General features: G+C 46.4%; 1 protein-coding gene across 1 annotated transcript; it reads right to left on the reverse strand.

The window, feature by feature from the left end:
* Window positions 1-88: 88 nt before the first annotated feature.
* CRAT (carnitine O-acetyltransferase) lies at window positions 89-13,376 on the reverse strand. Its single transcript, XM_039345114.1, has 14 exons — window positions 13,350-13,376; window positions 9,277-9,540; window positions 8,516-8,634; window positions 7,118-7,171; window positions 6,418-6,583; window positions 6,153-6,327; window positions 5,233-5,411; window positions 4,704-4,804; window positions 4,344-4,463; window positions 4,138-4,260; window positions 3,358-3,493; window positions 3,170-3,232; window positions 2,843-2,980; window positions 89-2,267 (listed from the first exon to the last, which is right to left on the reverse strand). Exons 1-14 carry the CDS (start codon window positions 13,374-13,376, stop codon window positions 2,052-2,054), a joined length of 1,881 nt encoding a protein of 626 aa, XP_039201048.1. The 3' UTR covers window positions 89-2,051.
* Window positions 13,377-14,817: the final 1,441 nt, after the last annotated feature.

The following is a 14,817-nucleotide window of genomic DNA, read 5'->3' on the forward strand; positions in this document are numbered from 1 at the left end:
GCCTTGATTGGGGAGATCATATCATGGGCTGTTATAAATCAGGAGGGGAATCTGTGCATTCACTCAGGAAAGAAAGATCTGAACGGCGTTCTTTTCCCATCTTTTAATTAGGATATATTTATATTTATTATATAGCTCCATTTCTCTGCGTCTTTCAGAACAAGACATTTTGCCAAAAATCCATGTAATACAATTTACAGCCCAATCACACAAGCATTGGGCCAAAGTGCTAAAAAACCAAACAAGCAAGAATTTGGCAATTCTTCACTAAACAGTGCAAAATCTCTGTTGTGTTAGGAGAACATTAGGACAGGCAACATTTTGGCTGCTTTAAGACCTTAAAACTAGCTGATCAGCTTCCATAGAATTGTGAGGAGTATTTTTTTTTTTAAATTCCCAGAATTCTTAGCTGGCATCATATTTGGGACTCCTGGGAATCTCTCTATTTAAGGGGTGCCCAAATCAACCCATATTCTGAGCGCGGGAACGCCAAAAAGCAAAAAGGAACCTGAAGGTTGAATTCAGACAACGGGAACGGTTGCAAATACTCAGAACAAGGTTGAACCTGGCAAGCTTAGCATGTTGTATGAATGTGGCACAAAGCGTGAACTGTCCTTGTCCTGTCCCTAATTCTCATTACTTTTACATATTTATATATATATAAAAACATTTTAAAGCAGTGTTTCTCAATCTTAGCAGCTGTAAGATAGGTGGACTTCAATTCCCAGAATCTTATTAGCTGCTAAGGTTGAGAAACCCTGCTCTAAACGCTCTATTTAAAATTACCCACCACATTTGCCTTTCAATGTACAGCACGTTAAAAACTTTAAAGCTAACATATCAACTTACAATTTGTAAACCACTTTACATTTTATCCCTGGGAGCAGGCAATATAAGGCACTTCTGTGACTGAACAGTTTCGGCTGACGCGCTTCCATCAAGTCGCCGGATCTCATGAATATTGTGGCAAATGCTACCTGTGGGGAGAATTTCCCTCATCCTTCTGGAAGGAACTCATCACCCAAATCTAATTTGGCACTCTATGAATTCTCTTACAACACGTTGGCCACTGAGCTGTGTTGGTAGCACAGGAAGGAAGGAAGGAGAAACAAGGAAGAGGAAAGGAAAAGAAAGAAAGAAAAAGAAAAGCTGTATCTTGGTTTTTCCCCATCTTAGAAACTTAAAACATTTTACTATTCAAAATGCGGGCATGAAGATTGGCTTTTTGCCGTGCCACAACTGTCGGTCTTACGTTTACATCTTGCGACTTAAAATAGTTATCCTGGTTTGGGTAGCCAGAATCCTAGCCAGCAATAGCCAATCAGCAAAGGAAGCTAAAAAACAGAAAGAAATCGGGGGCTAATCTCCCAACAAATATATATACTTTTTAAAAAAACAAAAGACTTATCATTTAATGAAATAATATCTATTGGCACAGAAAATCCTAGACAATGTTGGCATTTTCAAATGCTCCTTAGTATGGTATCAACTCTGGCAGGACAACTCTCTGAGCCAATTTTGTAAGATCAAAGAATCCGCCGTTGGTCCAGGAGGAGGACGAGATGGAGAAGGACAATGAGAAAGGATGATGATGATGGAGAAGGGGAACGGGAGGAAGAAGAAAAGGGAAGGAGAAAGCAATCTTTATCATCAGATGATAAACTGGCTCTACCGTGAAACCCATCATACTGATGGATGCTATGAAACCAACTTGTCTATTCACATGGAGAACAAACGTGCAAAATCCCGGGCTAAAATTCTCAGGAGGCTTTGAGCCAAGACCTTCTCTTTCAACCCAGCATCCAACCAAGATTCCCTTGAATTCAGGAGCCCCCCTCCCCATTTTCCCTGCGAAACCACTCTAAGGCACAGACTGAGGTGAACGGAGGAAAGGTGAGCAGGGAGAGGACTGGTGGAGTTCATTTCCGTCCCGCAAACTCAGCGCCACAACGAAAAGTCTTCTGTCCTTCAGGGGAGTCCAGGGTCAGGATGAAGCCCACCCAGATGACAGTAAGTTGAGCAGGCAGTTCACCTCTCCAGGGCTTCCCCTCTTAAAGTTTGGACTTGGGAGTGGACTGGAGCAGAAGCCGCATGTCCAGCAAGGCTTGTTCCAAGTAATGGGCCAGCCGGGCAGCGTTGGTTTCACTGCAGCTGTTGAAGGCCGAGATGGCAAAGTTGATGTGCTCCTCCATGGGGTTGTAGCAAACGCCGTAGCCGTCTGGCACCACTGGGCCAAAACACATCACACAGTCTGTCTTGGCGGGAACCTGCCGGGAGGATAATTTGGTCTAGTGGATAAAGGTACTGGGCTAGAAACCAGGAGATGGTGAGTTCTAGTCCCAACTTGGGCATGAAAGTCAACTGGATGATCTTGGGCCAATTGCCAGAAGATGGCAAGTTCTACTTCCACCTTGGGCATGAAAGCCGGCTGAGTAACTTTGGGTCAATCCCTCTCTCAAAGCCCAACCCACTGCACAGGGCTGTTGTAGTGGGAAAATGGGAGGAGGAAGGGGTGTTGGATAGGTCTGCTGCCTCAAGTTATTTGTAAAAATAATAAAGGCAGGATACAAAATTAAAAGTAAATTAAATAAACATGGATGATTTAAACTGGGGGGTCCTCCCATTCTGGCTTTTCTCCCACCCCCTCAAACTGGTGACCCCATGTATGACCATCACCACTTAAAACCTTGATGGCCAAGCTCCACTATGGTCATAAGACAAGGACCATCTGCAAACTTGCAAAAATCCACCACGAGGGACGGCTTGGAGGCCATGCATGAGCGTCCAATAACACTAAAGGACCCAACCCCCAAGGGCCCAATCCATGGCAATGCCAGCTCACCTGGCTGGTGGAGAGGTTGAAGTGCATGGCCACAGCGTAAGCGGTGTCCATGAAGAGTTCAGGAATGCTCACCAGATCCTCGATCGCTTGAAGCTTCAGGCCCAAAAGATGACGATCAATCGCATTTCCCCTTATGGCCTACGGGAAAGAGAGAGAGGAACCCGCAAGGGAACAACGTCGCTGCTCAGAGGTTTGCCACTGAAAGGGACTGTGAGGGCAAGGGAGGGGTCCCTTGGTGCTCTCTGAGCTTGGGAGTTTTCTTGCAGATGTTTCATTATCACCACTAGGTCACGTCATCAGTGCCCAATGTATAATAATAATACCCACCATGTCCGTATAGCTTCGGTGTGCTTGGGTGGCTCGTCTCAACAATTCTGCCTTCTCCTGATCCTAAGGAAGAAACAGCCGCAAAACGCAACCATCAGGCGCTTCTAAGAACCTCAGAAAGATGGTGAACTTCAAGGATTCCAGAAAACAGGCGTGACGGATAAACACATGGACGCTGAGTAGCCTACCTGTATGTTGTCCGCAGTCATGGACTGGACAAACTTCAGCGCATCCACGGAGGTCGAGCGAATGGTGTCCGTCCGCCCGAGACGGAACATGCGAAGCGAGGCGCTCTCGTAAGTGGAGCAAAGCTCCCCATACATTCTAAAAACGCCACAAGAAACAAAAGCAAACATGGGGAATGTGAAATGTACGCCTCCCCCACCCTAACTTAAAACTGGCTTCCGAAAAGGGAAGGAGCAATTTATGGAATGGGCCAGGGATCCAGGATTCTTGGCCTTGAGGGCAGTTGGGCCACCTCTGAAGACACCTGCTGGGAGATTGGTGGCTTCTCTTGGGCAGTTGGTTAAGAATATAAGGAGGGCCCTGCTGGATTAGACTTGGATGTGTTCTTACAGTGGCTCACCAGCTGTTCAAGGAAATCCACCACTGCCAGCAGATGGGAAGAGGAGGAGGAGGAGGAGGAGGAGGGCAGGACAAGAAGCAATGGATGGAAATTAATCAAGGAGAAAAGCAATCTAGAAGTAAGAAATTTCCTGACTGATAACAGTTAACCAGTGGAATGGAAGTTGCCTCCAGAAGTTGTGGGTGCACCATCACTGGAGGCTTTTATGAAGAGATTGGACAGTCATTTGTCTAGAACAGTATAGTGCTTCCTACCTGAGCAGGGGGTGGGACTAGAAGACCTCCAAGGTCCCTTCTAGCCTGGTTATTCTATAACATAATAAATCCATCCAAGCCATTCAGATCACCAGACCTGGGAAAACCGAACCCAGCTCCCTAGTTACCTGTAATAAGCCAACTGCAAAGCGATTTGAATAAAAGCATCCGGACTGATCTTCTCTGACTTGGGGAAATTTTTCCCAAACTGGTGGAATACGATGACTTTGATATCCAAATCTTGCACCATGCTGCAGAAAAAGGACAGAAAACGGGTCACACAAGGGCTTCTTAAGGATCCTTTACAACTTACGTCCACAACTGAATTACTCACATGTTGAGATTCTGTTTGGCGTTTTCAATATCTTTCTTGATTTCCGGGGTGATATTAAACCGTAATTTCTTTGGCATCGGTAATGGGATCATGGGGGACCTTACAAGCTCTGGCTTCTTTCTACCAAAAGCAGCAAGGATATAATTGAAACACAGGGGGAAAAATGGATTTTTTAAAGAAAGAGAATCAGGGACCCCCTGATTTTTAAACTAGAAACGTGTTGAAAAGACAAAGAAGTATTTACTGAAGAGAGAATATCGCCCAACAAAGACATGCTGGCTTATACGAAGACCATCCTGGATCGGTTGCCAGAAAGCAGGAGAAAAAAAAAAAAGCTATCTCAAAGCCAAGCTGCCTTACGTGTACTCCACAATGTGATCCAGTAGAGCCACAATGGGGGGGCCCTCTGACGGAGCGTGTTCGTACATCAATCCGCAGGATCCATCTTCCGCCACGATAAACTGCAAGGAAAAATCCAGATGAAATTGGGCACAGATGCCCAAATAAGGAATCGTGGTTTGTTGGCTCTGTGACTGCAATACACGACTTTTCTTTCTTTCTTGATATTTTACTCTTTTTTACAATCATAGAATCCTAGGACTCAAGCTGGAGACCCTACTCCAAAGGTCCCCAACCGTGGCCACTTTATGACTTGTGGACTTCAACTCCCAGAATTCTTCAGACAGCATGGGAGTTGAAGTCCACAAGTCATAAAGTGGCAAGGTTGGGGACCCCTGCCCCACACCATTCCAGACAAATGCCTGTCCAGCCTCTTCTTGAAAACCTCCAGTGATGGAGCACCCACAATTTCCCCATGTCTGCACAGAAACCTCGCAACTCATGCCAGAGTTTTAGACAAGGTGCGGCAGGTGTACCCTTGCTGAGTTACCTGGAGGGTTTTGTCAAACCAGCGGTTTCCACTATTCCAACGACTCCCTCCTCCGTGCAACATCTGGGCAGCCACTCGGCTCTTATAAACGTCGTCTGAGACCCGAGGAATTGGGGCATCCAAGCAGACAGTGAAGATGCTCTTTTCAATTGTGCGCACAGATTCCTTGTTCGTCTTGTCTAGAAAGGAAGGAAACGCTCCGTCAGCCGGGAAGACACCCACACACACAGAACAACAGTGTTGGAAGGGACCTTGGAGGTCTTGTAGTCCAACCCCGTGTTCAAGCAGAAGACCCTATACTATCTCAGTCAAAGGATTGTCCTATAATGGAGCATCCACAAATTCAGAAAATTCTCTTTAATTCTCCTAAACAGAACATAGAATAATAAGGGTTGAAAGGGACCTGGTGGTCTTCTAGTCCAGCCCTTGCTCAAGCAGAAGACTCTATACCATCCTGGACCAATGGCTATCCAATCTCTTCTTAAGAACCTCCAGTGATGGAGCAACTACAACTTCTGGACGCAAGCCGATCCAGTTTATTGCAGGGGTCTTCAAACTTGGCCCTTTTATGACTTGTGGACTTCAGCTCCCAGAATTCCTCAGCCAGGTACGCTGGGCCAAGTTTGAAGACCCCTGGTTTATTGTTTGAACTGTCAAGAAATTTCTCCTTACCTCTAGGTTGGATGTCTCCTGGATTAATTTCCATCCATTCCTACTTATTCTGCCTTCAGGGGCTTTGGAGAATAGCTTGACTCCCTCTTCTTTGTGGCAGCCCCTCAAATGTTGGAGGACTGCTATCATGTCACCCCCAGTCCATTTTTTCATTAGACTAGACATACCCAGTTCCCTCAATGGTTCATGACAAGCAATTGATGGTAACCCATCTGGGGTCTCCCCGGGAGTAAGGGGTGGGTGTTCACCTTTGATGAGATTGTTGTAGGCTTTGGCCCAACTGTTGCGATGGTTGCTTGTCAAAATCCCGATGGGCTCCTTGTTGGTTTGAAGGGATGTATTCCAAATCTTCTCCAGCTGGATAAAAATCTGATCGGTGGTCAAGGGGCTCCCGTCGCTGCTGTAAACATCCAGCTGAAAGAACTGGGAAAAAAGGAGAACTGATGATGTTACCTAGTTGGGTCATGAAACGCCTGCAAGAAAAGAACCCAGTTCAAAGGGTCACCTGCCCACCTGAAAGTTGTGAACCACGGTGATGTGGGTGGGCGATTTCTTCCCCTGGGCGTAGTTCACCACTGAATCACGTTTGGGGCCCGGGATGCGGCAGGACGAGAGGATCTGGTAGTACTGGTTCATGCAAAGAGGCTTCCCGCCAAGATATTCCACAGGTAGCGTTTCGCTGGAGAAAAAAAAGGTGAAAGAATAGCAGAAAGCACGGTGTCTAGCAAGACATGGCTGACCATCGTGTCGAGGCTACAAACATCTGGAATTTGGAAACGGCTTTTGAAAAATGTTTGCTTGGGGCAGCTACAGAGGGTGGGGAAAAGCACGGAAGAGGAAACAATATGCTTCGTTCTTTGATTAAACTGGACTCTTCCCCAGGTGTTAAGAGTCTGTGGGAATGGCCTAGGCAGACAGGAGGAAGAGCTGCAGGCGAGACAATCGGCAGGACAGGGAGGATAAACGTTCCAGTAGCTGAGCTCACACATACATGTGGCAATGGGGGAGTGGAAGACGTCCTTCGTGTCCTATTAGCTGCAAGGTCTACAGGGATATCAGAGCAACTCTCGGCAGTCCTCAACTTACGATCACAACCGAGCCCAAAGTTTCTGCCGCTAAGTGAGTTTTGCCCCATTTAATGATCTGTCTTGGCATGGAATGAACGCAAAGGACGTTAAGCCCCTCGGAGATCGAACAAGGCCTTCCAACTCACTTGTCAACCATCGTCTTGAAGTCCAGAGCCCCCTCGATCATCTTGGCCGCAAACCTGAAGGAGTCACAAGCAAAGAGGTCAGGAGGGAAGGTGGGAGGCGAGGGGCTCTCTGGTTTCAGGCTGCGGTGGAGGAAGCCACCAAGGTCAGCTGTCCAATGTGACAGCAGCCTGAAACTCTCTGCCAAATGGAGCAGGGGCTGCTTGGCTCAAATCTCCGCAGAGGTCAACAGGAATAAATGCGTTTCGGAACAGCTTGCCTCCGGTAGCCGTGGGTGCTCCAACACTGGAGGTTTTCAAGAAAAGATTGGATTTGTCCGGAATTGTATAGAGTCTCCTGCTTGAGCAGGGGGTTGGACTAGAAGACCTCCAAGGTCCCTTCCAACTCTGTTATTCTCTTATTTAAACACAGTCTGCGTGCAGTTTTGGAACTTTGGACCACTAGATTTCCCCCCCCCCCAAGGATCCAGATATTTTTGCAACAGATGAGCTATTCCAAGCCATGTAATTTTTTGTGTGTGTGCGTGACATAGACAGGATTCCAACTTGTGAATTAAGATTTTATCCATCCCTATGGTATCCAAATATTTTTCCAGATTTTTCGACATGACACCTCTGGATCTCTCAGACTACAAGTCCCATCAACCCCAGTCAAGGATTAAAGGCTGGAGGGGGGACCTGGCTTCATTCCACACACTGACCTCCTTTGCCCCGAAAAATGCTTGTCTGTTTGGAAATAAACGCCTTCAGTTTTTTTCTAGCCATGCCCAAGCGGCACCCCGCAGACTGGGTGACCTTTTGCTGTGGGAGGGGGCCCTGCTAGGCAGTGTGTGTGTGTGTGTGTGTGTGCATCCATCCCTGTTGCAGATGGAGCCGGGCCTATCAGGGAAGGGAAGGACGCTGCAGGAGAAGGAGAATTCCTTTCTGATGCCCTCACCGCTCGCTCGCTCTTTCCTTGCATTGGCTGGTATTTTTAAATGCAGCCCAGAAGGAGAGGAAAGGTGAAAGGGGGCTGGTGGGCTAGTGAGGGAAAGGTGACTCCCCCCTTCTGCAAAGATCAAATATCCCCCCTCACCCCCTTTTTTTTTTTTTTGCATTCTCAATCGGGGGCAGCCCACAGAGGAAAGATAAAAATACTAGCAGCACTTAGATGATTTGCAAACGAGCGGCATCCAAAATACATACTACACGGAGGTTACCTTCTGCTCTGGAAGAACTGGATTCTAAATGCCCTGGGTTCTACAAGCAAAAGTTACGGGGCCTTCCGAAAAAGTAACAAGGTGGGGACCAACCTTACCTCGGAGGGAAGGAGCCACCTCCTGCTTGAAAAACTACACTTTTCACCTCTACAAATGGACTTTTGCAGCAATGAGGTTCAACCACAAAACTAAGGAGGCTCACCTTAGTTGGCCTTGCCGATCCAGGAAATCCTGTTTGGGCAGCACCACGCCAGGGCTGGAATGGATGACCACTGGAAGCCGATACTCCAGATACGCTGTTTTCAGCCACCAATCTGAAAGCTCGGTTGAGAAGGGAGAGAATGCAATAAGTGGTGCATCTACATATTGCTAGAATAGCTCAGGGTTGACCTGAGGGGCCCTGGGTGTTCTCTGTGGGTTTGCTTGCAGGCGTTTCATGACCCAACTAGGTAACATCATTCGTATTAGAAGGGAGTGGAGTGCCAGGAGAGGAGGAGGACTGTGTGGTCCTTGGTGCTCTCTGAGCTTGGTGGTCTTACTAAGGTTTTATAAAGCAGTGCTAGAATTTCACATGATCTTGATCCTATCCTTCTGTCAATGCAGACTAGGATTGTGTTGGCTTTTTTGGCTGCCGCCGCAGACGGCTGGCTCATATTTAAGTGACTGTCCACTAGGATCTCAAGGTCCCTCTCATAGTTACTGATTAGAAAGGATCTCTAAAACCCCCAAGATGCTTTTCCGTTCTTGTTTTGCCTTGAAGACGTTTCGCTTCTCATCCAAGAAGCTTCTTCAGCTTTGAGCTGAAGATGAGAAGCGAAACATCTTCAAGGCAAAACCAAGAAAGTCCACTTGCTTCTTGAAAAGCACCTTTGGGGCAACCTTGACCTGGATGACTGAGCATCTCCATAGACAGATCTCTAGAACCCAACACACTTTCCCCCCAGGGCTTGGGGGCCCACCTACCCAATTCTCGTTCTTCCGCGCTCTTCTCTCCAGCCCTTTCTGTAACCGCTCTCCGACGCCGCCCGGTTTCCGAAAATCCTGCACCAAATCTTTGGTGTGGCTGAGTTCCTCCTCACTAATGATGGGCTCCAGCATTAGCAGGTAACGATCCAAAGTCTGCTGCAGGGGAGGGACGGGCAGATGGGGCAGGCCCTCCTGATGGGTCAGATAGCGACCTCGCAGCTTCCTTAACGCCACCGGCTTCAACCAGCTGGACGGCTTTGCCTGGAACAAGGAAGGAAGGTATGGAAGACAGACGTCTATATATTTTTTTTCTTATTTGTGGTCTGGTTTCTTCTTGGTTTCTTTTTGCCTTTTTTCCCCCCTTGTCTTTCATTTCAGGTTGTGTTTTGGTTTGTTCCTTTAATACACCCAACATTTCCTAACCTGTCAATGAAATAGTTTGACGACGTGCTGCCAAAAGCATGCTCAGCAGTAAGGTGAGCAGGGTGAAAATACCGAAGGTGGTCAGCACTTGTATAAATGCAAACAAGAATTCAGAAACAACAGGATCATTTTGGTGCTAAAATTCTCTCTCTGGTATTTCACATTTCCCGTATCACGTGACACGTGATGCTTTGGGCTTCACGCCCTGAGCAGCATGAGGGCTGAGGGAGACGATGCCAGCCTCCAATCTGGATTCTGAAAAGCAGGCAGGGAAGTAAGAAAGGTTACTTGCTCACCTTTCAAAACACAAATGGACTGACCAGCTGATGAAACCCAAAATGTTTGGTTTGTATCTCATCAAAATAATTCTCTCTGTTCTTTATGCCACATATCTAAACGCCCCCAAATAATCCCCTAACAAAACAAGCCAACCTTTAAAGGATTTCTTGATATAACAGTAATTCCGGTTTGAGGCTTATATAATGCTAATTATTTACTTTGGTAATTGATCAGCCAAAGCCTGCAGAAAGCCAACTAAAAGACATGCATGAATGTTTTGTTTTTAAGGCACCCTCTCTAACGGGGGTCACTGCCTAATCCCAACTAAAATTAACAAGCAAAATTAAACCACAGTTGCAATTAGAGAAAAGCAATGCAATCAATATCCACCGTAATTTATTTATAGATGCTCTAAAAATACATTTATATGGCTACAATTCCCTAACAAAGCTGATGCTCCTGCTTTTAGATAGTCCTTGACTTACAGCCATTTGTTTAGCAATGGTTTGAAATGACAACAGTGCTAGTCCTCGCATTTATGACAAGTGCAATCTCTCCGTGATCACGTGATCAGAATTTGGGTGCTTGCCAACCAGCATCCATTTACAACAGTTGCAGCATCCCGGTGTCAGGCGGTTGCCGTTTGCGACCTTCCCAGCTGGCTTCCGACACGCAAAGTCAATGGGGGACACTGGATTTGCTTAACAACCGCTACACAATTCAATTAACAGCCATCTTGCTTAGTGCCAAAAGCTCCCATCCCAATTGTAGTCATAAGTCAAGAACTACCTGTAGTAATAAAATTGGCAACAAAGCAGCCCTGTTATGTAATTTGACTAATCACACAAGCACACACAAAGCCTTCCCAGGCATCTGAGGAAGTAAATTACATGACCGACAAGCTCAAAATCAGGAACTTGGTAGCCTCTTTGCTAATTAACAAATGTTATTACAATACAAGGCTTGTATTCTATTGCATTTTGATTTATTGATTATTTACTAAATGTTTGTGCCGCCCATCTCCCCTATTAAGGTGAAGCTGGGCGGCTTACGGCTTATAAAAAAAGGCAAATAGAAAAAAAGAATAAAACAATTAAAATTATATAGGTTTAACTGTTAACAGATTGAACAGGTTAATTTTAACAAGATTAAAAACTACCCCATTTTAAATCCTATCTTAGCCACTCTGTGCCACTGTTTGAAGCCAGCTGCACCTCACAAAATGTAATAAAATTAGTTTAATTGGGAGGGGGGGAAATCTGTTCGTTGTTTTTTTTTTTTTTTTTTTTTGCCACTACAGGCCCAACCAGTTTTGCTCCTACGATGTCTCTCCAGTTCAAGGTGCAATTTTTGAAAGCAGGGTTCAACCCGTTTCTATTTGCCAACCTGACGCAGTGAACAACTTTGCGGGTTTTTTTCCAGCAGTTTCCAAACGATTTTCGAAACGGTGGGAAAAAAGTTCAGCCTCTGGGCGTGTGATTCCTCTGCTGTTTTTCTGTTAATTTTGCGCTGTGCTTCTTTCACCAACTCGCTCTGCAGCTTCCTTGCTTGTCCGTGCAAGAAATAATCTCCTCTGATAGAGAGCGAGTCTCTATCAAAGGAGGAAGGGTCCCCCCGAGGACCTCCAGTCTGACCCTCTGCTCAGGGCAGGCAACCGTGCCAGTTGGCTGCCTGGCTCCCAAAATCGCCATCTCACGGCTTTGATGCCCAGCAGCTCTCACCATTCGGGGTTGAAATCGACCGGAGTCATCCTGCATGGCACTAAAAATGCCTGAAACTAAATCCATAGCCGGGAAGAGAGTTTTCAGGAGCCAGGAATCCCAGTTTCAGCATCGTCCTTAAGGCACACCACTCATTAATTCAGGCTGGGACGCTTAGCATCTCCTGTTTCTCCAAAGTCTAATTAGCAAAATTACTATTGCAAAAGTTTTCCTGGAACCCGGCCCTGTCAACGGGGATTGTGTAAACGCAACCACTTTAGCTAAACAAACATTAAACCGAACAAGATTACTTCCACAGGCAATGCTTGACTTACAACCGTTCATTTAGTGCCAGATTGAGGCATTGAAAAAAAAGTGACGACCGTTTTTCACATTTACGACCATTGCAGCATCCCCCCCCCCCCGGTTACGTGATAAAAATTTGGATGCTTGGCAACTGGCATGTTCTCACTACTGTTGCAGTGTCCCGAGGACACGTGATCCCCTTTTGCAACCCGACCAGCAAAGTCAAGCCTTGACTTACAACTGGCCATGGTGCTGAGGAGAAATGCAGCGATTTGCTTAATGACCATGGCAAGAAAGACTGTAAAATCAGCTGCAGTCATGCGGTGCCTCGGTTAATGACTGCACTGGTTAGCGATGAATGTCACGGCCCCTGTTGCTGCCGTAAACCGAGGACTATCATCTCTGCAAGGCGTCGGTTACACTAGTGCTAATAAAATTATTGTAGCTTTGAGCGGAACGGTACCAATACTGACTCTGTCTAGTGGAAGGAGGAAGCTAATTATTGAAGGGAGAAAGGAAGGCCAGCCAGTGCAAACTTTCAGAGGTCAATGGCATTTACTTTCACGGGTAGATAGAGCACAGCCAAAACTGGATTTAGCACATAACTAAATTGAAATATTTATTTTGCAAGGGAATCCATGCCAAAAACATTGAATTAGACCGGCTGTTTTAGGACTAACTGTAAAACAGAATTCTTCTTTCAATTTTTGCTTCCCCTTCACTAAACGAAAGTACTTGTTCCCAAACCGGTGCCAAAATAGTGATCCTGTTTGTTTCTGTCGCGATTTCTTTTTGTTATTTCTTGCAGAATAAAAAGCAACTATTTTGTCCATTTGTTTCTTATTCCTGGGATCCACAACTGGAACAACAACAACAAAAACAAAAAAACAAAACCCTGTCGGAAACAGCCAAAAAGTGAGACCTTTCCCTCTTTATTTAAAGGGGGTGGAATTAAAAATCTCCTCTTTCTGAGTGGACAAGTCAATGCCTGTCCTTTTGCAAAGGAGAATATTCCGTCCCACCCAAAGGCTCACGGACCCCCCCCCCTTGTCCTTCCCTCCCCCCCCCAAAAAAGGCCAGGATCCAAAAGGACCCGGCTGCATTGCAACCAAAAGAGAGATGCCAAGCAGGACAAACACAAAAAACACAACACAATTTTATTTTCCTTGCTGGACAATCCCAAACGCAAAAGCGAAAGTCAACAGAGACCCATCAGTTTGCAAAAGAAGGAAGGAGGCGGAGGGGCCTCCCTGCCCGCGATCCCCACCCGACCCGCGCAGCAGCAGCAGCGCCCACTCAGGATCCCCCGGCCAACCTGCGGTTCTCCAACCGGGCGCCCGCGCAGCCTTGCAAAAGACTCACCATGTTCCTGCCTAGGAAGGCGAGCATTGCGCCGGCGGAGATCGGGGCTTTTGCCAAACCCGCGCAACGCCCTGCCCACCGAGCGAAGTCCGCAAGGGCAGCCGCGCTCCGGCGCAACCTGGAGGCTCTCGACCCCGCCCGCGGCTGCTGCAACAAGAATTTGCAGCTGCTGGGGGGAGTGGGGGGGGCGGAGTCCCAGACGCAACCATCTTTGGCCCGGGCATGCCCGCCCCCCGGGCTGGGAGGTATCGCCATGCTTGGGAAGGGCAACATCCCCCCGCCCGCCCGCAATGCAAAGGGATTGGAAGCAAGATTAGGGTGTGGATGGGAGACCACTAGGAGATCTCCGGAAGATCAAAGTGGTGCTTAGAAACCTTTGAAGTTTGGCTTCTGAAAGTTTAGAAGTGCATCAGATTAGTTAAGAGCAAAGGAAGGCAGCTCTTTTGTGGGTCAAAGATAAAAAACGCCCGAGCCATTGTCCTCAAGTCTATTTTGCCAGTTGCCAAAGTCCGCACCCTTGAAAGAATCCATATGACTCATTCCTTAACCAAAGCCTGGCCATTCCAGACGGAATCAACCCCAGGGCATAAACAATTTAAAGAGGGAATTGAGACAAACCCTGACCATTTATTCCTGCAATGGCGATGTATATTGTCTTTGTATATTAATGAAGGGCGGTTTATGCATTCTAAACATTGTGCCCAAAGCAATTCTGAACATTTTGACAGCTCAACTTTATGCTAAGTGGACATTTGCTAAGTGCCCCAGTCTTCCTGATCTGGGCTCTGTGCCGAACGAAGGAATAGGAACAAATCAAAAGTCAAATTTATTTTAGTTTGGGATTAGAACAGCATGGACATAGTGGTGACACAATTTTTTAAAATGTGTTCTTGGAGAAAAAGCCAAAGCCAAGGCTAAGGAATAAATCCATAAAAAGGAAATTATTTGTTTGTTTATTGAATTTCCGTCGTACCCGTCTCAACTGATGATTGGGTGGCTTACAAATTCAACAATCGTACAATAAATATGATACAATTTAAAATAAATAGAATAATATAGCATAGTATAATTTGTTATGGTATGATGTAATGTATAATAGAATAGAATACAATATACAGTATAGTGCAGTATAATATTATGCTATGCTTTAATGTATTGTAACGTATTGTAATGTATTGCAATGTATTGTAATATAATAAAATAATAAATATGATATATATATATATAGATCAGCGTCATTGGAGCGCCCTCTAGAGGCCAAACAAGTGTAACGTCTTAATTTTCCCGCCGCCCTAGACAGGCGCACGTGGTGACGTCATGCACGCGCGCGATACAGTGCTGTATGTATAGAGTAGCAACTGTGGCCCGTCGGCCTTTTCTCCCTTTGTTGGCTTCGTTGCCCTTCGCCGACATGGCCGAAGGAACGTCGTCCGCTGACGCCCTGGCCACAGATGGCGTGCCCTTGACA

The sequence above is a fragment of the Crotalus tigris genome, unplaced genomic scaffold, assembly GCF_016545835.1.
Source record: "Crotalus tigris isolate CLP2741 ecotype Arizona unplaced genomic scaffold, ASM1654583v1 scf7180000017940.1788314, whole genome shotgun sequence".
NCBI lineage: Eukaryota > Metazoa > Chordata > Lepidosauria > Squamata > Viperidae > Crotalus > Crotalus tigris.